Source organism: Bos grunniens, chromosome X (genome assembly GCF_055505025.1).
Source record: "Bos grunniens cultivar Pamir isolate PY7600 chromosome X, Bosgru_T2T1.0, whole genome shotgun sequence".
Taxonomy (NCBI): Eukaryota; Metazoa; Chordata; class Mammalia; order Artiodactyla; family Bovidae; genus Bos; species Bos grunniens.
Genome location: NC_141194.1, coordinates 106,051,591 through 106,076,378, shown reverse-complemented (window position 1 = coordinate 106,076,378; position 24,788 = coordinate 106,051,591). Strand labels below are relative to the sequence as shown.

The 24,788-nt window shown below is 60.8% G+C and overlaps 1 protein-coding gene across 5 annotated transcripts; it reads right to left on the bottom strand.

Annotated features, from left to right (window-relative positions):
• Positions 1–508: 508 nt before the first annotated feature.
• L1CAM (L1 cell adhesion molecule) lies at positions 509–24,028 on the bottom strand. Of its 5 annotated transcripts, none has more exons than XM_086389565.1 (28): positions 23,903–24,028; positions 14,617–14,812; positions 11,973–11,987; positions 11,340–11,445; positions 10,956–11,158; positions 9,857–9,979; positions 9,562–9,732; positions 9,020–9,131; positions 8,676–8,860; positions 8,403–8,534; positions 8,155–8,298; positions 7,455–7,566; positions 7,159–7,325; positions 6,891–7,047; positions 6,573–6,697; positions 6,331–6,441; positions 5,989–6,186; positions 5,735–5,805; positions 5,378–5,600; positions 4,683–4,798; positions 4,279–4,480; positions 4,057–4,179; positions 3,788–3,961; positions 3,580–3,699; positions 3,318–3,473; positions 2,611–2,745; positions 2,346–2,418; positions 509–1,837 (listed from the first exon to the last, which is right to left on the bottom strand). In XM_086389565.1, exons 2-28 carry the CDS (start codon positions 14,690–14,692, stop codon positions 1,606–1,608), a joined length of 3,762 nt encoding a protein of 1,253 aa, XP_086245691.1. In that variant the 5' UTR covers positions 14,693–14,812; positions 23,903–24,028; the 3' UTR covers positions 509–1,605. The 5 variants fall into 5 exon arrangements, with proteins under 5 accessions (XP_086245691.1, XP_086245692.1, XP_086245693.1 ...); XM_086389566.1 differs by lacking the exon at positions 23,903–24,028 and adding an exon at positions 23,672–23,689; XM_086389567.1 differs by lacking the exon at positions 11,973–11,987.
• Between the last annotated feature and the right edge of the window lie 760 nt (positions 24,029–24,788).

Here is a 24,788-nt window from a genome sequence, read left to right as displayed (position 1 = left end):
AAGATACAGCAGGAGAATGATCCTTGATGAGCCACAGTGGGGTGGGACCTGGTACCTAGGTAGAAAGGGTGACCTCAGATTTCAGCTCACTTCACTGAGGGTTCCAGGCTGGGGCTGGGGTGGAGGGGGTAGATTTGATGGTGAGAACGGGGGCAAAGATGCCTTCTACTGGTGTTTTGTAGTGACTCAGCTAAAGAGGACAGACACCAAGACCTCCGCTGAATATGGGAGTTGGGCAAACCGACACAGATCCGCAGGACTGGCTGGCCGTCTGTCCCAGCGGGTCCACTTGAGGTTTCTGTCATTCATTTGAGGGGGGTTTTTACTGCCTGAGAGGGCCAGGCAGCCCAGGGTGCTCTACCCCCCAGGGCCTGAAGCTTCAGGAACAAGGTGCCCAACTGTGGCTGAGAGCCCAGATCGCCCCTGGAAGGCCAGCAGGGTAAGGGGAACAGGCCAGGTGGAACCACAGTGTGGGACCCAGTGCTGGGTAAAATGACAAGAGCACCTCTTTGTTTCCAGGTTTTTATTTGCCTTTTATAATTCTGATATTTATGTACATATATATATATACTTTTTTTTTGTAAAGGGCTCATCGACAGACCAAGCAAAGGCATTCAGGGCGATGGTGGCTGCTGGGAGAACTGATCTTTCCTTTTTTTTTTTTTTGTCTGTTTTTCTTTTTTCCTGGGATGGGATCATCAAAGCTAATTGCTAGAAAACCTAGAAACCACCTACAGACTCAGACATCTGCCTACACACTAGTGGCATATGGGGAAAGGGCGAGGGCACAAACTTGCAAAGTCGTGGTGTATTTACATTTCCAAGGCGGGGCGCTGGGGGGGATCGCTGAGCAAGGGGCTGAACAAGTTCAGACTGGGGTTGGGGGGTGGGTTGCTAAGGGGTCCTGGGGCCGGGGGAGGAGGTGGGCCTGGGCAGGGACAGCGGAGCCCACTTGGATGTTTTCTGGTGGGCACCGAAGGCAGCATGTGTCTGGAACTCCTGAAAGCCAGCTGCAGGGTGGGGTGGGCCAAGTTGACACAGGCAGTGGTGGGGGGACTCTGGTCTGTTCAGATGGCCCCCTCTGTACCCGTGGCCAGCTTGTTCAGTTCCCATCCCAGTTGGAGCAGAGATGGCTGAGAAGATGGGGCAGACAGCGGGGACACCGACTTCAGTCCCCTGTCCCAGTCCTACTGGCCAACGAGTGGCTGGGGCTGGAGGTGCCAACCCTGGACCTTGGGAGACCCCCTCCACAGCTGTGCCTGCCTCCTCGCCTCAACCACAGCCTCGCCCTGCCCAAAGGCTGGTGAGGCAGCACCTGAAGACTCCTGGCATGTGAGTGGCCCCCGAGCTGGAGTGAAAAAGCAGTGTGTGCCCAAGAAGCAGAGCAGCTGGGTTTTGGCAATCAAGTGGGGACTGGGGAGTCAGAAGAGGGCGTTGAGGCAGCGAGATCCCCTCCTCGGCCCCCGAACTCACTGGAGAGAAGGACGGGCCTCAGTCCCAGGGTCAGGGACCCAGCACAGGCCTTGGGCTGGGCCATCATGGTGATCTCTGATAGCCCCGTGGCCTGGCCCTGGGTGGTGCTCTGCCTGGCCTGGCTGGACCCCGCTACTCCAGGGTCCCGGCGGGGTTGATGGGGGATGTGGCCCCGGAGCTGTCATTGCCCCCTGCCACCTCCTTCTCCTTCTTGCCACTGTACTGGCCGATGAAGGAGCCATCCTCATTGAACTGGACGTCCACGCTGCCTCCGTAGTCCGCCAGGCTGTCATCGCTGCCCAGGGGCTTGATGTCTCCGTTGAGTGATGGCTGGCTGCTACCAAAGGCCTTCTCCTCATTGTCACTGCAAGGGGAGGGCGGGGACCATGGGAGGTGGCCCAGCGGTAGCCAGCAGGAGCAGGCAGCCGCTGGCCTGAGACGGAAGGCCCAGGTTTGCCCCACTTCCGTGTGTTCTGAGCACACTGGGGACAAGGCCTTCACTCCAGACACGTGCAGCTTACATGCCTGCACCCTGGGGGTGTTGGGGCTCCCATCTCCGGATGGGCTGAGGAGGGGTGCCAGTCCAGCCCGTCCCCAGAGACAGGGACAGGGAGGCTTGGGAGCTGAGTGTCAGCATTGTTGGCTGGTCCCTGAACCAGGGAACTATAGGATCAGGAGGCATGGGGAGTGTACAGGCCTGGCACAAATCACCCACAGGAGGGTCCCTGCCCCCAAAGCGTGACAGCCCAGCCTTACCTCTCCAGGGACCTGCCATCACCCCCGCAGCACAAAGGAGAGACAGAGAGATGCAGTCACACACGAAAAGCGCACAACTGGGTGGCCCGGGGGCATGGGCTCCACCCCCAGCTCACCTGTACTCGCCGAAGGTTTCGTCCTTCATGGGCCGGGCCTCTGAGTCCACCTGGGTGTCCTCCTTGTCCTTCACTGCAGACACAGAGCAGGCCCAGCTGCTCACCCTGCCCCATCACCCAGCCTGGCCCCAGGCACATGGGCCTGGTCCTTCACATGCTCAACACTGACAGCTCCCCTCGGGCTACCTGCCCGCCACCCGCAGTGTGCCCATGTTGTCCTGCCCGGGCTCAGGGACCAAGGGGGGGGGCCACAGCCAGGATGTACCCGAGTACTTGCCACCCTTGCTGCGCTTAATGAAGCACAGGATGAGTAAGACAAGAAGCAGGACAACGATGGCACTGATGAAGCCGATGAACCAGCCCTCAGTGGCAAAGCCAGCGGGAGGCAGCCTCACTCGGCCTGCGGAGGGGAGAGGAGGCAGGAGACTGAGGCCAAGTCCAGGGTTGAATGCGGAGGGCCCCCAGGGACACTGCAGTTGCAGGACCCGAGCCCACCCTGTCAGTCCCCAGCCTTGGTCAAGGACCTCCCTCCAAGCCTCTGGCTCCGTCCCCTGCCAACCCCCAACCCTGCCAACCCCCCACACCAGGGACCCCCCCACGCCAGGGACCCCAATTCCAGAGATCCCCCACACCAGGGACCCCCCTGCCAGGGATCCCCACATCAGGGACCCCCCACACCAGGGACTGCACAGGAGCAGCTGAGGACATCTGAGGACTTCAGACAGCCCGGGGGAGGGGCGAGCTGATGGGGAGGGGAAAGTCGGAGTCCCTCTGGGGGAACAGGGAGGAAGAGCTTCAGTAGAAATGGCTTCCCTGGCAACAGGACCAGTGGAGGATGTGAAAAAAAAAGGGCTCTTTTCAGGGACCTGGACTTTTCTCCATTACAAGCCTAGGGGCACAGAGGTTCTGGCGGGGCCGTGGGCAGCTCAGGGATGGAGGGAAGCTGACTAAGCCTGCCCGAAGCCCCCGCACCGGTGCCGTTGGTCTTCACTGCCATCTGGTGCAGGAGCACCTGCTCCTTGAGCAGCTGGATCTCATAGTCGGTGTCAGGCTGCAGGTCCCACTGTGTGTAGGAGCTCTGGTTGTAGCTGACGTACTGCGGTGGGAGACGAGCCACCAGCTTCTCGTCTGTAGTGGGTGAGGGCAATTCGACTGAGCAGGGAGGGCCTGGCAGCACCCTGGGTCCATGCCAGCCCCAGCCCCTCTGGGCCCTGAACCCCCATTTGAGGCTCACCCCCCAGGGCTTTGAACCAGATCTGGAACCCGAAGTTGCACTGGCCCTCTTTGGGGACCCAGGAGACCACACTGTAATTCTCGCCAGCCATGGCGGAGATGTTGCCAAAGTCCGGCATCCCTGGCAATGGAGAGAAGAAGGGTCATGGGACCTGGAGGCCGCCCCCTGGCCTGCCCTTGCCGCCTGCTCGGAGCCCACGCCAGCTCACCGGACAAGGCCATGGTGCCTCCTTCCCGTACGATCGCCTCCCCCGGGCCCTCCCTCGTGGTGGCCTGCAGCTGGAATCGGTACCGCAGGCGGGGGCTGAGGTTGGTCAGGTTGTGTGTCCGCAGCTCAGGGTCCGGGAGGTCAAAGGACAACTGCTCCTTGCTCCCGTCATTCACTGCAAGGACAGGTGAGCGGTGGGCTTCGGCCCCCAGTGCAGCCCCCTCCCCGGCTCCCCCCTCCACCCCCTGGCCGGGTCCATGACACACGTACAAGGTTGGTAGGAGAGCACGTAGCCCGTGAGCACACCATTATGGCTGAGTGGAGGCTGCCAGTGCAGCAGCAGGCTGGTATCTGACTGGCACTCCAGGTGCAACGCCTCAGGGTGTCCAGGTACTGTGGGGCACAGAGACCAGCGGCAAGTCCTCGCCCCAGTCACCCCATGTAGGAAGGGACAGGGGGTGTGGAGGTAGGGGTGCAGGGCACAGAGCTCACCTCCCTCAGGGGTGTTGAAGGTCATCCCACTGGCGGGCCCCAGTCCCCTCCCGTTAAAGGCCTGAACCTCTACCCAGTAGGAGCTATAGGGCCGCAGGCCTCCCAGGATGGTGCTGGTGGCATTGGCTGGCACCACCACGTGGCCTTTGTGGACGTGCCTCTTGTTGTGCTTCCTCTGACTGCCTTCCCACCAGTACGTCACCTGCAGGTAGACAGGAGACCCCGGAAGGACAGAAAGGGTCTGGCAGTGACCCGGGTCGGGGTGGGGTGGAGTGTGGGGTGCGTGTTCCCCATGGCCCTCCCAAGGGAGCAACTGGCAGAAACCCAGGCCCAGTCCTATCACTCCTGGTCACCCCACCCATCACCCCAGGGATCTCCCCAGCCCCCATGTGATGGACTCTTACATTGTATCCCCGGAGGTGGCCTTTGACCTGGGCTGGGTCCACAGACTGCCACCTGACCAGCACAGTGCTTGAATTGAGGGCCTTGACGGGTTCCAGCAGAGGGCTTGCCTGGGGGTCTGCAAAGGGCCAGTGACATGGATGAGGCCAGCCCAGGACTCTGCCCACCCAGAGTGGGAAGATGGATTTGGATGCAATGTAACAGGTGGGCAGTTTAATGAGCAAGGGCGTTTACATAGTCTCAGAGTCTCTCCCCGAAGAGAGAGGAAATAGTAACTATGTGACAGAGGAACTAGAAAAGATCTTGACTGCATAATCAAACTGAACATTTGGTCATGTTCTAGATTGGAGGCAAGGGAAGAAGCAGGATAAGTGGATGCCATGCAGGAGATTCTGACTTGGACCATGGACTGCGGGAAAGACAGTCTTGGGCCCCACACTGGGGATATTGGCTACTATCAAAACAGACAGTTAAGTTATAGATACCAACTTATGGATGGTCACTGTCTTTCTGGATTTGCAAGACAGCTTTTTGGTTACGTAAGCAAATAGCCTTACTCTTAGGGAATGCACTGTATTAAGAGGCAGGAGCTGGCACCGGGCTGGATCCCTGAGTCAGTGGCGGAGAGTGGGCCAGAGAGGCACATGTGGGCTCCACCCCACCCCCTGGGTATGGGCAGGGCCAGCCCAATACTCACAGTCCTCTCCAGAGTAGCCGATGGTGATCTGGGGCTCAGGGCCCTTGCCCTGGCTGTTGACGGTCTGGACTTTGATCTCATACGGCACAAAGGTAGATGTATTGGACACCACCAGGAAGGGGTCACTGACGATCTGTTCCTGCCAGGCCCCCTGCATCTCCTGGGGGCGCCACTGCACTCGATACTGAACCTGGGGGGCATTCCAGTCCATCCACCGCAGCGGCTGGAGGGGGAGAGCAGAAAAGAAGCTGGGTGGTCAAGGTCCCCGGTCCTTAGGACAGCCAGTACTTTGGGGGGATAGCAAACCCCTGAGTCCTGATCTGAGGTCCAGGGGTGAGCTCGGCCCAGGATCCTCACCTTCCAAGTGATGACCATGTTGTTGGTCTCATTTCCTTCCCCCTTCACGTCCACGGGGTTCTTCTCTGGGGCTGCAAAGTAATGTAGACACATCAACACTGTGGGCGCCCACCAAGGCCATGAAGGCAGAAGACCAAGGAAGAAATGACCTATTGTAACCCTGGATGTCAGGAGGCAGTCGCTGCCCCAGGGGAACCCCTGGCAGCAAGGGAGCTTGGGCACCATCCCTTTTCCTGACTTTCCCTGGTGCTCACCTGCCTCCGGCGTGACCACAGTCTCAGAGTCCGGGCTGGGCTCCCCAGGGCCATATTTGTTGATGGCAGTGACTCGAAAGGTATAGTGGACATAAGGCGACAGCTTGAGGGTGGTGGAGGTCTGGTTTCCGGGCACCTTGCCCAGGCTGTACCACTTCTCGGGTGCCATCTCCTTGTCCTCAAATTCAATGTCATACTCTGCCAAGAAGTGAACCAGCAGTGGAGTCATCGGTGGGTGGTGAGTAGGGGAGGGGGGGGTCGTGCAAAGTCTGGCTCTCCCAGAGGAAGGGACAGGGAGCCAGAAGGGAGGGCAAACAGAGTGCCATGCTGCTGTCTTCTTACTCTCAATGGGGGCGTTATGGTCATCAGCTGGGCTCCAAGACAGGCGCACCTGGCTCTGCTTCAGCAGGTGGTGATCAGACAGCTCCAGCTGGGGCACAGGTCCGGGGCTCCCTGGGGGCCACAGGAGCTGGATCTTGGGCCCACTCATGACCCAGCTGGCCCACTCCCCCTGCGACGGATGCCTGGGCTCTTGCGTCTCGCTCGCCTCTGTGCCACGAGGTGGATACCCTCTGGGGACTCACCGACCACCAGCAGCTCTGCCCGGCTCTCCACCACATCCAGCTTGGTGCTGGCCACGCAGCTGTAGTTGCCCTGGTCACTGTAGTCCAGGCTGTGGATGACCAAGCGCTCGTCTTCTATGAAGTACCTGGCGGGGGGTGGGGAGTGGGGGCACACTTGTCCTAGCTACTCCTCCCTCCTCCCTCTCCTTCCAGGTTCTTCCACTCAACAGCAGGTCACGCCCCTGCCCCGACATATGAGGCCAGGGGGTCTGGGCATCCTGCTTTACCCCCCCTTTGCCCCCTCCCTCCACCAAGCCCAGGTTGGGGCTGGGCCCGCACTTGTCACTGTCCCCCAACTCCTGCAGGTCGAGAGCATCCCTGCGCCAGGTGGTGCTGTGCTGCAGGGAGGGGTCAAAGGAGGCCTGGCATGTGAACATCACTCGGGAGCCTCTCTTCTCGATTGCACTGCGGGGCCCCTGCATGATCCGAGTGGCATCTGGGGATGAGGACGAGAAGAAGGTCATGCCAGGGTCCCCCAGAGACCGTGACCCTCCCTCAGGGAGGGGCTGCTGGCCACAATCAGCAGCAGCAGGGAGGGGCATCGGACCTTTGACCTGCAGGTTAGCCACAATGGTCACGTTGCTTTGGTCGTTGGCAGCCTGGCAGAAGTAGTGCCCAGTGTCATTGGTCTGGAGGTCTCGGATGCCCAGGGTCCCGTTGGTGTAGGGGAAGAAGCGCTCGTCCTGCAGCACTGTCTTTCCTTCCCTGTCCAGCCTGGCACAAGCAAGGCAGGCCTTGCTCAGACCCCAGTGGGCTGGGACCCCTGGCCCTCCTTGGTTGCCTGGGCTGGAAGATGGCTTCCAGGTGCCCCCCACCCCCTGCCACCAGGGTCAGAGCACGCACCACTGGACGCTGGGCACAGGGGCTCCGAAGGCCTTGCACAGAAGGTAGGCGGTGCTGCCCTGGACTGCCATGTATGTCTCATTGTCTGGGGTCAGGATCTTGGCTGGCAGCTCTGAGCGAGAAGCAGTCAATGGGACACAGGGCCGAACTCAGGGCCGGGCGAGCGCCCACATGCAGTCAGCAGGCAGATGCAGGGATCACCAGGGCAGCTTCTCCCAGGAGAGCTGGCAGCCTCTGGAAGCTGACAGTGACTCCACCAGGCCCCCATGAGCCCTGCCCATCTTGCTTCCCTATGGCCCCTGCCAGGCTGAGCCTCTCTCAGCCTCTTGTCTCAGTCTCCAATATCCTATCAATTATGTGAGGCTCCCCCCCCCCTCCACAGACAGCCTGCCTCTTCCTGAAAGCTCTCTGGGTCTCCCCAAGCCCACCTTCCCTGAGGCTTGGGGACAGAAGCATCCTGGCCAGGGTGAGCCTCTGCTCGGGGACCACGCTCAGAGGCTGCTTTTTCGTCTGGAAATACCAGTAAGACCCTGCCCCACTGTTGGCAGGATGGGCGGGAGACATGGGGAAGGCTCCAGACAGGAGCAGGGCAGCCACAGCACACAGACCAGCTGGTGGCTGAGTTGGCCTGGTGGCCTTGCCCGGGGCAGGACTTCAGGGACGGGCCAGGGGGCTATAAGGCAAGGTGGCTGACACTCACCCACAACATAGATGTAGGCATTGGCCAGCAGGAGCCCGTGGCGGTTGCGGGCCTCACACTGGGTCACCATAGTGTCACTGGGCTGCAGATTACTCAGGACCAGGGCTCCATGGTGGATCCGGTATTTCTGGTCCTTGCCCAGCTCTGAGCAGATGGCAGGTGGGCCATGGGCCCAGGGCAGGGCAGTGAGTCACTATCCCCAGGGCCCCCCAGCCTCGCTCCCCATCCCTGCTCAAAGCCCTGCTTACCCTCCACAGGGATCCCATTGATTCTCCAGGTGACCTCCGGTTGGGGCCTGCCCTGCACTTGACAGTCTAGGCGGGCAGTCTCCCCTGGCCCGTACAGATGGCTCTGGGGCTTGTGTAGCCAGTATGGTGCAGCTGCCAGGAAGGGAAGAACTAATATGAGCTCACAGCGGGTGACCAGCTCTCGGGCTGGCCCTGACTCTGCCCACCCTCACCACCCCCCGTGACCGTGGGCATGGCATTCTGGCTGCCTGAATGCCCGCAGTGGCGCCATACCCTCCACGGTGACGTAGTAGGCGTGGCGGTCGCTGCCCAGCGAGTTCTCAGCCAGGCAGCGGTACTCGCCGTCGTCCTCCTCACCCACGTTCAGCAACTGCAGCGTCTTGTTGTGGTTCTGGTAGGTGACCCGGTCGGCTGGCATGGGGCCGCTTGGGCGCAGCCACTTGATGGTGGGCGTGGGGCTGCCCGGGGCCACCAAGCACAGAGGCCAAGGGAGACAGCAGAGGGGAGAGAGGACCGGGCTGCTCAGCCCTGCCCCACAGCAGAGGCTCCACCCATGCTCCGCCCCACGGCAGAGGCTCCACCCCCTGCCCCTCCCCTCCCAGGGGACCCAGACTCACAAGCCCTCAGCTATGCACTCCAAGATCAAGGGCTGCCCCTGCAGGGCCACCAGGTGGCTGCTGGAATTGGTGGGGAAGAGCAAGTGTGGTTTTCTGTCCATCATGCTGTTGGCTGTGAGGAGACAGGGCGGGCAGCATGGCGCACTCTTCCCCAGCTCCGACGCACTAAGTTCCCAGGCTGGGTGACTCTGGACACCCCAGGGAGCCCTCCGAGGCTCAGTTTCATCTTCTTTTTTTTTTAGTTCTACCAGTTTATTGCTACCAACCCATCTCCCTCCACCCTCATGCACACATGCTCAGTCACGTAACCCCATAGACTGCAGCCCACCAGGCTCCTCTGTCCATGGACTTTTCCAGGCAAGAATACTGGAGTGAGTTGCCATTTCCTTCTCCATCCTCCTCTTCTTAAAGAGAGGGCCCTATCTCTGCCCTCACCACCCAGGGAAGGTGTGTGGGCCACGCTGTCTTTGAAGAAGACTGATGGGATGCACCATGAGGGTAGGAGAAGAGTAGGGCAGTGTATCAGAGACTTTGGAACTCACTCGCTTTGACCCGGAGGTCAATGGGTTCCTTTTGAATGATGGTTCGGGTGCCAGGGAAGTGGGCGTGACAGATGTAGTCTGAGTGGTTGTCCGAGGTGAGCACATTAGCAAAGTAGAGGTTGCCATTCTGGCCCATGGTCACCCGCTCATCCTGTTTGATGTGCAAGATCTCTGTGGGCAGGGTGGGGGGGCGGGAAGGAAGGAGGCAGAGGTCAGAGGTCAGGAGCCCTCCCCCGGAACATACACCCACTGACCCGTCCCTTGCCCCTGGCAGCAGCCCCTCGTGGGCACCCACTGCTGTTCATCCAGTAGATCCGGAGTGGCTCTGCACTGGGGGGCGGGTGGCAAGGGAGAATCACCGACTCCCCTTCCTCGACCTCAACAGGTTTCACTGTCTCCTTTGGCCACTTGGGGGTACCTGGAAGGGACAGAGAGGCCGGCCCCGTGGATTTTCCAGTCTCTTCCTGGAGAAGGCAGGGCAGGGGGAGAGGAGGAGGGCTACCCGAGGGCACAGGTTGGCGAGCCAGGACATGACGGAGGCAGAGACTCTGGATCCTCTCTGGGCTCAAGGCTGAGACCAGCGCAGCATGCAGATGAGATGGGCTGGAGGCCAGATGGCCGTGAAGGGTTAACTCTCTACAACTCTTAGCTCCCACCAGGAGGAAGGGATGAGGGCGGGTGGGGGAAGGCTGAGGTGCAGTGATGGGGGGAGGGGAGCCGTGGTGGGATGCTGGAGTCATAGCCCCTTCCATCATCCTGACACAGAAACCATGGCAACGGTTCCCAAGGTAACTGGAGGGGCAGAGGAGAGGAGATGAGTGCAAGCTCAGAAGGCGGAAAGCTCATGGAGGAGGATGGAATGCTTGGGGGGGGAAACCCCAGGGAGAGGGCGACACAGATAAAGACAGAGGCAGACAGCGGTAAGAAGGGAAGCCAGAGAGGTCAGGTGAGAGGTGCACAACGGAGGGGAGAGGAGACACACTGATGGAGGGGACATGGGAGGAGATGACTGGAGGGAAGTGGAGAGCAGACAGCAACTGAGGGGTGGATGGGGTAGAAGCTGAAGCCCAGGCTCAGACAGGCTCAGTCCTGCCCACATTCAGTCAACAAGCCCTCCCAGGGCACTCCCCAGGCAGCAAGCCCCAAGGCCAAGAAGGGAAAAGCACAGAAGAGAGGGAAGGGGGGATGGAGCTGACCAGAAAGAGTGGCAAAAGAACAGGGGGAGGAGGCAAGAGGTGGCTGCAGGCCAGCACGGTGCCCGGTCCCTTGGCACTCTTAATAATCAGCTGAGAGAGGTCAGCTCTCGGGTTGGAGCCTCACACGCGCTCGGCAGATCCGTTTGGGGACCCGCTCACATGCCCCAGACCCTCCCTGGTCCCTGCAGTGCCTCGCACCCTCGGCCATGAGCTGGATCTCGTGGGACATGGCGGTGCCCAGCTTGTTGCTGGCAAAGCAGCGATAGGTGCCCTGGAAGCTCTGGGCAAAGTTGCTGCTGTTGCCCGTGATGCTGAAGGAGCCAGAATGGGGCACCTGGTTCACGATCATGCCCAGTTCCTCTCTGGGTTTGAAGAGGATGCCATCCCGAGTCCAGCGAAACCTGTGGGGCAGAAAAAGGCTCAGAGGAGCCCTGAAGCCGGGCAGCCAGGCCAGGGGCTGGGCCAGGGCGACGACCCTGGCTGGTGAGGGATGCCCAGGAGGGGGAAGGCCCTGGGGACCACAAGGGCTGGGGGGTCAAGTCAGTGGTCAGCCCCAGGGCTTAGAGGGTGACGGTCACTCACTGCACTTCGGGTTTGCCGCTGGCCTCACACTTGAGGCTGACGTCATCTGTGGGGAAGACGACCACACGCCGGGGAGACTGCTCCGTGATGATGGGGGGTTCCATCACTGGGGCAGGAGGGGGGACAGACATAGTGAGCACTTCGGCCCTCACCCTTGTCCCATGGGGACAGAAGCCAGGTCTGGAGCCTGACAGGCCGCATGGCCATTGAGTGGTGGGGCGGGGAGGAGCAAGTTGAGCCCAAAGCAGCTGGGCAAAGGTGGAAGGGACCAGAACAGAGAGAAGATGGCACCAAAAGTCACAGAGAAAGAAACCAGAAGAGAGAGAAGAAGCCAAACAGAAAGACAAAGCATGTGAAAGAAAGAAAAGAGAGACAGGGGAAGCCAAAGGCAGAAGCACCAACAAGGGCAAACCCCTCACGGGGAGAGAGGAGGACCAGAGGGAAGGGTGGACCACCAGAGACAAGTGGAAAGCCAGGGAGGAAACCCACCTGCTGGAGACAGAACAAAGCCGCCCCCCTTCCCCCCGCCACCAGGTGCCACAGGACCCAGGAAGCAGAAAAGACTGCAGCTTGCATGAGGCACAAGGCATACAGGGCCTCCTGGGAAACATTTCCACCCTCCCCTCAACTTACCATGGTGTCCTTCATCTGAGAGATCCATGCAGCAAGGGACAGAATGAGAAAAAGGCTGACAAGTCGCCCCATGGCTTAGGCAGAAAGAAGTAGACAACCCTGGGGGAGGGGGAGGCTGGGAGAGGCTGTAAGAAGGGGACACATGCCACGCTACAGCTATGGCAGGTCAAGACCTCCAGGACACAGCCTGATCGCCAGTTCTGGGGTGGGGCAATGGCCAGGACCAGTAGGCCTCAGCTCTAGCGGGCAGGGAGAAAGAAATCCATGACTTTAACAAAGACTGCACTGTGGCCAGATCCTTGCCTCCTCCTGGCAGGGTCTGCAGAACTGACCCCCCGCCCTCCACCCAGGATACCTTGGAAGCCAGAGAGGCAGACAGCCCGCCTACAGCAGCCCGGGAACACTCCCCTGCTCCAGCTCATATCCCTCCTAATCCAATTAGCACAGCTCAGTGTTTTCAATTACCTGGGCCCAGCGGCCCCCTCCCTTCCAAATCCTCCCTAAGGCCCTGCTGAATCTGAGTTTCTAGGGCCTGCCGGCCCGGCGCCAGGCCTCAATTTCTCCCCTTTCTTCCTCCCAGCCTGCCACCGAGCTCCCTGGAGCTGAGGCCGGGGCTTCTGCCCCCAGTGCCAGCAGGCTTCAGCAGAGCACTGGCTGGGGTGGCTGACAGCAGTGGGCTGCCTCTGAAAGCTTTTGTTTCTGTGGAAGACCTCAGGGTAGGGGCCCCCAGGAGAGAGGACGGGGCTCCCTGGGAACACTGCAAAGAGGGTTCTGCGCTTGGGAGGGGCCAGTGAAGGCAGCCCAAGAGGCAGAGACAGTGAGAGGGACCACAGGATGGGGCAAGCAGGGAAGGAGACAAAGGGGCCTGGAGGGGCCAGGGAGGGAGAGAGCTGGAGGAGAGCTTCCAACTGGGAGGTACCAGGCTGCTCGCCACGTTGCATCAGGGTCAGTAACAAGTGCCAGCCAGTGCCCAGGGCCCCCTTAGACCTGCCGTGGGTCTCCGACACCCCTCTGCATGCAGGTATAGCAGGGTAAGGCCTGAAAGTCACTGGGGAGAGATGAAGGGGGAGGCAGACGAGCACATGTGTGGGAATGTGCCAAAGTATGAGTCTGGGCACATGTGGGCACACCCCAGGCAGTGCTGCAGTGACGTTGTGAGTATCCACCCATGTGCCTCTATACGGATGTGTCTGGCCAGAGTATTTTGGAAGGCTGTGAGTGCCTGCCTGTGTTTACTGTATGACTCTGTGTGGCCTACCTGCTCCTGTGTTCGTGTGGATGGCTGTGTTCCTTTGTATCTCAACCTCTCACTTGTGTGTGCCTGTGTGCCCCCGTGTGTCCTCTTGGGGGGTCTCTGTGCCTGGCTGGATATAGGTGGCTGATCTGTGTGCCTCTGCAGCTAGGGTAGGGTTTCGGGTGTGACTGCACAGAGCTCCATGTGTATATCTAGGGAGACAGCCCCAACCTTTCTTCCCATCAGACCCTCCCCACCTCCTGCAAACCCTCAGGACCCCTCAATGTCAGGGGCCGGTCACGGTCACCTCCCTCAGCCCCTGACCCATTCCTGGCTTGGACAGTCTCCCCCAGCCTCAGCGCACAGCTCATCTCTCAGTGATGCTGGCCTCCAACCGGTGCAGGCTCAGAGACAAAGGCGGAAAGGTGAGGGGGGAGGGGACTGGAGTGAACAAGGAGCAGATTTAAGATACACAAATGCTACCATGTCAACTGTCCCTCACACAAGCCCCAAAGCCGCTTATAGCAGTGTGTTTATATCTCCTGCTCACACTCAGGAGAAAACACCATCACAGTAACATACGGTCCACACACAGACAGGTACTCACAGGCCCGTATGACTCACTAGTACAATCCAATGTCAACAGTCAAATACCTACAGAGCTTCACAAATTTGACCAGTAAGTAGTGGTTAGAGTGACTCACAAACTTACCTACACAGGACATCAAAATCACACTTGGAATATCCCCACTTAGTCAATGTATCACACCATACACATCTAAAAATATATCCAGACAAATTACATAGTCTGTCCAGCTCAAAAGCATACACAAATACTCACGTTCAGTCACAGCCCTGTAGCCACCCTCCCCAGAAACCCCCCTCGAAGGGATTACTCCAACAGCCCCACCCCCAATCCCCCACTAAGTAACTACACATCACATTTTAAGGATCCAGAAGGCTGCTGGATCTTTGCAAGGGGTCTTTTCCTGTCTCAGTTCATGGAAAGGGCTACCAAGGGCCCCATATAGGATTACCCAAGTCAGAAGCCAGAGCGAGGCTTGGTCTAGCTAGCTGAGGACATTCTCGCGCTTGCCCCATCCTTGGCGGGTTGGGGCCGACACTGAGGCCTGAGGGGGCGGGTCAGGCGTCAGGCCTGCTGTCCGTGGTGCTGAAACAGCACCCGCCCTCCCGCGTCTCTGGTCCCTGTCCGTGGTACTGAGACAGCCCGAGTCTTCCACCCGGTCCTTTACAGGGGGATCCAAATTCCGGGTACCTCTTGCGCACTCCGGGCCCCCAGGGAGTGAAGGTCGGGGGGTCTGGAACCCAGAGAAGGTGAGGAGGCAGAAAATAAAGAAAAGCCCAGTGTGGCGGGGAAGGGAGGCGCCGCGGCGCCCTCCAATTACTCACATTCCTCAGGGATCTGGATGAGCACGCAAGGGCTGCAGAGGAGGAGAGGCCACAAGTACCACAGCGCCACGGCCATCTTCCCGGCGGCGCCGGCAGCTCGGCTTTGCCGGCAAAGCCGGCCGGGCTTGGCTCAAGCTCCGGCCGGAGGGAAGGGTGGCTGGTGGGTGGCTGTGGGAGGGAGCCGGGGGTGAGGGCACTGCGAGAGGGAAGGAGGGGAAGGGCAAGGTGAGGGAGGAAAGAGAACGGACGGATGTTAGTGACTAACATCTGGGCGAGCCTGGGCTCCTGGCCCCGCCCCCAGCCCCGCCCCCTCCACTCTTCCCTCCCCCAACCCCCCCATTTTGGAGAAGAAAACCTGGAAGAGACCAGGAGAAGCTGGGCCTCCAGTTCGCATTTCATTCCCTTCCTACTGGCTGTGCCTCCTCCACCAGCTACCTCCCCAGCACAACCAACTTGTTGCCCCATCCGCTCCCCTGGGCATGCCACAGGCTGCTCTGTGCCCATCCTCCCGATGTGTGACTCAAGGGCCCATAAGCAGGTGCCTGTGGGCATGAGTGTGGATTTGGGTGTGCAGTAGCTGTGTGACTATGTGCGTACACACAGGAGGACATGTCCCTCTTCTCTGCAACCGGGAGGCACTCATGAATGGGTGTGTGTATGACTGCAGGCACACAGAAGTATGGGTGTGTGCTCCTGCGCATCTGTGTCTCTGGGGGATGACTCCTGTCTGCTATCTCTGTGCGCACACACAGCATGCACACACACATATGTAGAGAACCCTCGTCACAGTCTTATTGCTGGGGGTTTTGGAACCAACTGGTCCTTGGGTGCTGTTCAGGCCTAAAAACCTGGTAGGGGACAGGGAGACTAGGGAAGTGGGAACACGGCAAGAAGGGAAGGGAACCAAGAAGTCTGCATTTCATTGAACAGGTTGAGGGAAAAAGAAGAAAGAAGGGGAAAGGAAGCCTGCCCTCAAGAAGTGGCAGGAGGGAGTCAAGGAGGAAAGCACCTCTCAGCTGTCCCTTGGGCTCCTAGGGGGCCAACAGAGGCAACTGTGGCCTCCCCCCTTCCAGATACTCCAAGCCAGGCTCAGAGCAGGGCTCAGGGAAAGCTCTGGGACAGCATTTCTTACATCTAGAGTGTCTGGCAGGCCCACCTTCTGGATTTTTTTTCTGAGTCTTCAGGGCTCAACTGATAGATGTGTCCACCCCAAGCCCAAGTCTATCAGCTATATGCACAGGCCACCTCTGCATGCCAGAAGGCCCAGTGACCGAGGGCCCAGTGGAGGGTGCTTCTCTGCCAACAACGAGAAGAATGGCCTGGTCACTTCCCCAGGGCACTTCCAAGAAGACAGAGAGTTGTGACCCCCAAACAGGAAGAGGTGTGAGGAAGAGACAATAGTAAAAGTGACCGAGAGCTTCAGGGCTGGAGCTTGGATGTGATGCCTGAGCTCACCAAGTCCATCCCAGGCAAACTCCCTCCCAGCCAGGACCTGATCAACATGGGACCAGCCTCATTCAGAAGGCAGCAGCAGTGGGTGTGGAGGCCTGGAATGCTATGCCAAGACATCCAGACTCAGTCAATCAGGAGGCAGCCAGAAGCCACAGCTTGGTTTTGAGGAAGGTGACCTGAGAAGTATGGTGAATTCAGCAGACTGCCCTGGGACCCAGCAGGCAAAATAGACAGTAGCGAATAGCTGCCAGCCTAGAGCTCTCAGACTCCCAGACCCAAAGCTGGAGGGGGAGGCGGGGAAGGAAGCACCCAGGTGGGTCAATGTGGACAGGCTGATGGCCGAGAGAGTGACCAGGAGAGTAAGTGGCAATGGCCTGGTCACTTCCCCAGGGCAAGAGCCAAGCTGGGTCCCAGAAAGGAGGCAGTCCACCAAGTCAACGCAAGCCGGGTGGGCCTCACGCGACCTTGGCCTCAGCTTCAAGGCCTGTAGGAAGCAGTAGGAGACTCAGATCAGAGGGCAGGCAATCAAACAGCTGCCTTGGGAGCTCTGAGTGCTCTGGTCTTCAGAGGGGGAGGGAAGGGAGACAAGCAAGAATCTCCAAGGCTGTCCTTCTGGGCTGTGAGGCTGGAGCATTCCCTTTTGCTGGAAAGAGGATGGCTGCTTGTCCCCAGAATGGGGTTTGGCATGTGTACCCTGGTGTATATGCAGGGGATACAGGATAGCCCCAATCCCTGTGGGCTCCACTTACTGCCCCATCCTGACACCCCGCAGTCTCACATTCAAACTCTTTTAGTCTCCTGGTCTTTGCCACCCAGCTCACCACCTTCCCAGGCCCTTGGAGCCTGGGCAGGAGCCAGAAGGTGGGGAGGCCCCTGACAGCTGTGGCTGGGTCTCTGATCTCTCCCCATTCCTCAGGCAATTACAGAGCAAGCAGCTCAGGTTGTCAGCACAGCAGGCCCCCCACCCCCCATCAGCACCTCCAGGGGCAAAGGAGGCGGGGGAGTGTTCCACAAGCTGGTGTACAGATGGAGCCAAGGCCACGTCTGCAAAGGCGGGGTGGGGGCCGCTGAGGGGGGGCAGGCTGAGGAAGACTGAAGGGTGACAGACAGGGCGAGAAAGAGGCAGGAGGGAACAGGAGAGACAGAGCAGGAGGGCTTGGGGGGGTCGGGGGGCAGGGAATGGGAGACAAAGACAGATGCTGGACCACCACAGTAACCCATGTGGAGAAACCCAGAAACAGAGACCTGGACAGCAGGGAAAGGGAGGAGAAGGGTGAGGAGCACAAAGGACAAGACAAAAAGCAAAAAGCAACTGATGAGAAATGGCCAAAAGAGCAAGATGAGTGAGGGGTGTGTATGTGCGTGCGTGCTTGAGTGTATGTGTGAGTGTGTGCAAGCCCAGGGGCACCTCTTCCACATCCTTGTAGACAGGGGTGTGCCAGGAAAGGGCCACAGAGGGAGAGATGGACCCGAATCACAGGAATGGGGCTTCTTGGGCTCGGAGGGCAGACTGGATGGTGGAGAGACCAACAGAAGGCAGAGACAAACAAAGCCTGCAACAACAGATACAGAGCAGCAGGGCCCTGACCACTTGTGGCCGTAGGATGGGGGGCGGTTACAGACGAAACAAGCCGCTGCTGGCAGACCCTTAGGAAGCAGGTGGGGAGTCCCACAAGGGAGGAGGGACAAGTACTCAGAGGACCTCGCTCCAAGATTTCTGCTGGCACACAGTGAGCCGCCCCCAGGCAGAGGGGGTGCCCGTGCGTCCATGGGCCAGCTCAACAGTGAGTGCCCGCACGCTGGGGGAGGAGAGACCAGGGCGGGCTGAGTACCCCTCCTCCATGAGGCCTCCTGCAAACTCAAGAGGAGGGGCAGGCAGGGAGGGAGATAGGGTGTGGCAGGCTCTGAGATGCAAGAGCCAGCAGGGAGTACCTCAGTGAGACCCTGGAGGAGCCCCACCCTGCCACACCCTGAATCCTCAGGCCAGTCCTCTCCTCCAGCCTCCATCCTCTAAATGGGGACAGGGCGGGGCGGTGTGGGGGGGGGGGCGGGCACACTTGGGAGGCTGTGAAGCCAGGTTGGGATCTGGGAGGGCTGCTTTTCTCCTTGCACACACCCTGGGAATCTCCTGGCTGGCCTCCTCCCGGGCCCTTCCCATCGGACAGAAATGCTCCTGCCACAGGAAGGTGCCCCTGCTGGTCTGTTCTGAGCAGGGGGCAGGGCTGGGGGCTCAGCCTGGGTATATAAGATAGTCCAGAGTGGCAGTGCCAGGGCCATGATCTGGTAGGCCTGAAGGGGTGCTTGGGGGCACCTACACCTGGGCTGTCTGCTCAGCAGGGCTGGTGGGGAATCTTCCAGGCTGTCGATGGGTATACAAATGGGGTGGGGTGTGTGTCACCTCCACCCCAGGCACTGTGTTTCTTTAAGGCTCCTCCTCGCCCTCCCCACCAGGCTATGGCTGGCGGGTTTCCATGGAGATGGGAGCCAGCTCGCTCCACTGGCAAAGATGGGGGAAGAAGGGAGGAAAGCTTGCCGCAGCCTAATGGGTAATTTAGATACTACAGAAAAGAGGCTCCTGGGTGGGAGCCCTCACAGGTACTGAGGTGGAGGGTGGGGGTGTGGGGGCGGCCGGAAGTCTTAGAGGAAGCTGCTGAGTCCTCGGTGATCCCAGCCTCGCCCCACTCTCAGGGAGAGCACACCCTCAGCCCCTTCAAGGCTGCGGTCTCCAAGGCAACACCAGCTCACCTGTAATGGACCATTCTCCTTACAGGGTAAGGAAGGGGTGGGGCAAAGGTTAACTCTTTGTGGGAGAGAGGGGAGAGTGGACGGTCTCCACTGAGAAAGGAAGAGGGGGGAATCTCCCCAAAGGCAGTCAGACATTTCCCCCTTTCCTATTTTATTAACTGAATTTGTGGCTAGCACGTCCCACAAGCCAGGGACACTTCTAAATACCCTTACATGCATCACTCATTGAATCCTGAAAATGACCCTGGGGGAGCAGTACTATCATTATCTCCATTGTATACATTGAGGAAACTGAGGCTCAGAGAACCGGAGCACCATGCTCACCAGGTATGGGGTTCTAGATGGCGTGGGGGCCCCCAAAGCCTCCAAAGACAACTCCGGGGGGGTCAGCTCGCCTCTGGGCCTCTCAGGCATCTTTGTGCGTGCACCTGCCTGCATTTGCAGAGGGTCAGGGGTCTGGACAGGGATGCGCTCCAAGCCGGCCTGCCCCCTGGGGAAGGGCCTATTTGCTAGGCAGATGGCAGGCAAATGCGGGCAACTGGGAGGGAACTCTTGGGAGCGGGCCACGCGGAAGTAGAAGGTGACCCACATCCCATCTCAGCACAAAGCAGAAACCACCCTACCCCTCAACCCCCTTCCCCGCTGCCCCCCCCCCAGGACTCTGCACAAGAGAAGGCAGACAGTTCTTGGTTTCTGGCTCCTCTCTCCCTGGCCATGCAGAACCTTGGGATGCTCTGACCCCTTTCTGTAAACCAAAGGCTCCAGGGCCCCCCTCACAAAGACCTGGCTACCTAGAGGGCCCCTCTCTCCAGATACAGCTTAGGGGCAGCATGGACTCCCTTCCTGGGCAGCAGGGAGGTTCCCAGGGTGTGTGACCAGTTGGGAAAACTGATGCCCACGGCCTAAAATGGGGCCCCTCATCCCCTCTAAGCCCTCCCTCTGGGTCTGGAAAGTGGGCTCAGAATAAGATCGCAAGCCCCCATCCTGAGAAATGAACCTGGCACCAGAGGGGGCTGGGGGCTTCAGGGACCGGGCAAGAAGGGGCGACATATATCCACTCCAGGACCCCAGAGGAGAGAAGGTGGCAGGTCCTGTGGGAGAGGAAAGGTGCCCAGCCAACAGGAGAGGCAGGAGGGGCCCGGCCCAAGGCCCACCCGGAGCTGCACAGCCCCACTGGCCCCGGGACAACTGGCCCAAGCGAGAAGGGGCCTCCTGGAAACAGCTCAGACACAGCCGGCCCCTCTGGTTGCCTCAGGGCTCCCTGTTCCAAAGGGTTAAAGGGCAGAGGGGGCACCGGAAGCCTGGAGATGGACAATGGAGGCTCTGTTGTCCCCTGGGCCTCAGCATTCCTAAGGCATGAATGCAGGCGGCCAGGGGAGGGGCCAGAGGGCACCCCGCCCCCCAGCAGGAAGCCTCTGCAGCACAGGGGCGCAGGGAAACACACACACACACACACACACACAGCCTCCTCCGAAGCCACCTCCAGCATCAGCCCCGCCCCTTCCTAGCACAGGATCCACGCGGGTACAGGACAATCTGTGTGCATACGCTCTCCCAAGCACACGCACACACACACAATTGCACACGTGTAATGAGATGGCTAATGCCCATGCATGCAAATAGGAATATGGGGAAGCTGCACACACACACACACACACACACACACACACACAAAGCTGCCCGGTGCAAACCTCCAGACCAGCTGCCTGGCTCTGAACACTTCTGAGCAAAGCCTGGCTCCTGGAACACACCAGAAGGGCAGGAAGGGCCAGGCCTAGGACACCACAGCCCTCCTGCTCCTCTCAACCGGAGGTTGTCCCCGTTGGCCCCGCTAAGTTGAGGGCCAGAGGCTGGCAGGGACTGCCCCGTGGCAGGGGAGAGGCAGGGTCTGTGACCCCCTCCCCCAGCTGTGTGACCTGGGGAGAACACGGTGGGGGGTGGGGGCATAGGCCCAGGCCTTGGGTGGGGGGCACTGGACAAAGAAAAGCTTCTGGAAAGACCAGCAGTCCATCCAGACCCTCCCCCTGCAGAGGAACTCACCACCCTCCCGGCCCCTCCCGCTTTCAGACCACAGCCTCTAGGAAGCCACAAAGATCCTGTTGATGTCTGGGGAGAAGGTGGGCTGGCCTTTGCTGATTGCCCCCAGTCTTCTGCTGGTGGCCACCAGGCGTCCCCACCCCCCACCCCGGCCACCCTGCAGGTCAGACAAAGCTCCATGGGAGGCCGGGGCCCAACCCAGTGGACCGGGCTGGGAGGTGGTCATGCTGAGAGGGGAGACAGACAAAAGGGGAAATTGGGAGACAAGGGACAAGGGCGTCTGGGGACTGAAGAGAGGGGGACAGTGGAATGCCCCCCCCCCACAGCGAGGGGGCAGGAAGCAAGCAGAGGGAGGAGGAAGCTGACAGGTGGGGGGCGAGGGTATAAAGAGACAGCTGAGAACAGGGTACGGGGCGGGGGGCGGGGGAGCATCCAGGAATGGCCAGGTCAGAGCTAGCAGGAGGGAGAAAGACGGGGGAGGTAAGACGGGGGAGGTAAGGCCCCACCCAGGGACCTCAACCCAGCCTTCCTAATTAGGGGAGGAGGGACAGGGCCAAGCCAGCAGCCCACCTGGGACCCTAGAGCAGGGATTCAGATCCTCTCTCTCCCTCACGGTCCACATCCCAGGGTGGGGCACAGCCCTGGGTGGGCGGTGCTCTGGATGGCCACTGATGCCATGTGGGGGGGGCCCGGTGGAAGAGGGAAGTGGGCCCCGTTATTCTGTTCTCCCCCAGAACAGGCCCCTGCTCAACCCAGAGCACCCGCTGGGAAGCTGCTCCCACCCACTCCTGTTTCACCCCCAAGAAGGGGTTGGAGAAAGGCTTCCATCGCACCTTCGCCCTGGCTCGCCAGGCCAGGTACGGCAAGGCTGCCTGCCCCCTGGACAGAAAGAGTGCCCCAGGAGACATTCTGTCTATCGAGAGGGGCACCAGGGACCGTCTGCCTTGAAAAGGACCTTGTAGATGAAGGGGTCCAAACCCCACGTGACAGCCAAGAACGCCACGATTCAGAAGGGAAAGGGCAGAGGGGCCTGCATCGCTGGGCCATGGAATGGCGGGTGTGGCACAGGGGCGCCTCCCCAGCTGGCCTCGCCCAAGTGCATGCCATGGAAGCTACCCACCCCAGCACAGGAGGAGGCTGACAGGAGCACACAGCCTGGGCACGTCTGCCCACTGGAGTAGGCCCGGGACAAGGCCCTGCCTCAATTCTTGCCTCCTCTTACCCTGCAGGGAGTCACAAAGGAAAACAGAAAACCCATCTGGAGACAAAGAAGGTGCGGGTCCAGTGTGTCCCTGGCTTTTCCATGGGCGGGCCTGAGCCTGGTTCAGGCCGGCACCTGGCAGGGCATGCTGCCCCATGAATGAATGTGCGCCCCATGGGCCCCAGAGCTCCTGAGCTGGGAGGAGCTCCCAACTGCCCGGTGGCAGGGGGCTGGGTGCTGGGGGAGGAGCCTTTTGGGAGTGGTTTGTAGCCAAGCAGGGAGACTGAGGCTGGGGTGTGCTGAGCGGGGGTCTCTCTCTGTGATCAGATCCCCAAAGATCCCTAATTTCTTTTGTTCTATTTTTTGTATATTTCAAGCCTACCACAATAAGATGTATTACTTTGGGGATCACACACACACACACGTGAAGAGAAAGAGACACACACATGAAAAGAAAGGATGTAGCAAAGACAAACGTCAGGCGGAGGGGTGTCGCAGCCTCAGCACTGATAAGGACTTGCCATGTGGCCATAGATTAGCCAAGAGCCCCCCACGAGAGCTAAGGAGCCCGTGGGTGCACCTGTGGGTGTTGCATGGAGGCCCTGTGATTGGCCAGGCCGGGCTGAGCTCCATCACCTGCAGCAAGGCGTTGGTCAGAGGCAAGAGGCCTCCCACCCCACCCCAGCCACCCCACAGGGGACCAGGAAGGTGGGACTCGGGGCACTTCATGGGAGGGAAGGGTGACTGGCTTATTCACCCTCAGGGCCACGTGAGTCAGCAGAGATGGCACCCAGTTGCCCAGAAGCCCATGCTCTCTGGGTGGAGTTAACTGAAGTAGGGTACCTCCATGGAAGAGGGTGTCAGGCCCCCCACATCTTGGGGGGACCGGATGGCCCTAGGCCTGCCAACCAAGAGTCTCCGAAAATGTACCCTAGGAAAGGGCAAGAGGAATCGCCGTCTCCTCCCATAACCAGCCAGCCAGAAGGAAGACAGCCATGGGTGCAAGCCCTGCAGTGGGCAGGGCCGAGTCACGACCAGACCAACGCGGCCCCCCCTTCCTGCAACCCCCCCACCTGATGGGCCACAGTCTACATCCATGCGCCCAGCGGCACCCTAGTGGGTGCCCAGGCCCACCTCACTCGGGGTTTCCTGTTTGGGTCCCGAGAGCCCGCAGAACCTGCGGGCTCCAGGGCAGGAGACTGGTCATGGCACAAGGTGGGAGGAGAACCCTGGAGAGGCCAGGTTGAGGTTTAGAAAGCAGGAGAACAAAGCCCCCCTCTCCTACCTTGGGGCGGAGAGTCGGGCAGCGCCCAGCCCAGTTCCCTCCCCTCCCAGGGGCGGCCGAGTCCAACCTGCCTCGAAAGCACACGGGGCAGCTGAATGTTCCACCAAACAGGATCCTGAACGGGGAAAGGGGGCAGCCACGCCCAGGGCCACACCCCACGGCGGCTGATGGGGACGCCTGGGTGGGGGTCCCTGGGTCTCACCCCTCTCGCCTTCTCACCCGCGCACGCACACCCGGCGAGACGTGCCAACTTCGGCCCCCCATCGGCCCGCACCGACCCTGCCCGACTCCCCCCGGAGAGACGGCACTGGGGGTACCGCCCAGGTAGTCTTCACCTGTCGGGGATGCTCCTTCCCTGCCCCGCTGCGCTCCGCGGGGCCCGGAGCCGAGCGCCCGGCCTGGGTGGGGCTCTGGCCGCTCCGCTGGTGGTTGCGGGCTGGTCCGGGTGGGGCTCCCCGCTCTCGCCCATCCGCCCACCCCTCCAACCCCCCAGGGCAGGGCTGGGACAGGAGGCTCGGGGCGCTGCCCGCGCGGCCCGTGCGCGAGGGCTGGCCTGGCCGCCTTACCTGCGCTGCGGCCGCCGCTCGGGCTGCCCGCCCAGCCTCCACACGCGCCGGCCTCGGACCCGCCGCCCGAGCGAGACTGCGATGCTGATGCTGCGGCGGCCGCGGCTGCGGGGCGGGGGCGGGGGCGGGGCGGGGCGGGCGTGCGCGCGGGGAGGGCGGGGGACGTGGGGGCGGGGGGAGTGAGATCACCTTCCCGCCACCCGCCCCGCCCCGTCGTGCCCCTCGTCCCAGCGGGACCCGGCGACCGAGGCCGGCGCAGGCCGGGGAACCCCGGTGACCCCCCTCGGGAGCTCAGTGGCATCCCGGCCGCCGGGTCCCGCCGGACCCGCACCCGTAGCCCTGGAGTCCCTGGCCCGGCGGCGCCCCGCAGCCGGGCATCCGCTCCGCAGTGGAGGTCCCGGGCAGGAGTCTCGGAGCTGGTGTGCCCCCCGAGGCGTAGTGCCGGGCGGCGGAGAGAGGAATCGGGGAGCGAGGTGGGGGGAGGAGAAACAGATGACCCCCAGACTCCACCCGGCCTTCGAGGGCGCTGGCGAGCGGCGGGCACCCACACACCAAGCGGGCTCGGCCGCGCCCTGGCCGGGGGATGTTTGGACCGCTCATCTCCCCCGACCTCCGGCAGGATTCCCGAGTTTCTCAGCTCTTCCTGGAACCTCTCCTAGGAGCTCTGTCCGCTGGGGCCTGGATCTCAGCCCGCCAGGGAGGCACAGCGGGGCGCGCGCTCCTGAGCAGCGCAGAGCCCAGGAAAGGGGGGTGTGCAGAGGTGGCTGAGAGGGTCTCCCGTCGAGCTGCCATCACACATCCCCAGAACTACTCCCCCACCCCCCCTTCCCCCGCTCTCTGTCCCTTTTCCTGGGGTCTGATTTCTTTGTCCTGGGGAATGGCCTCA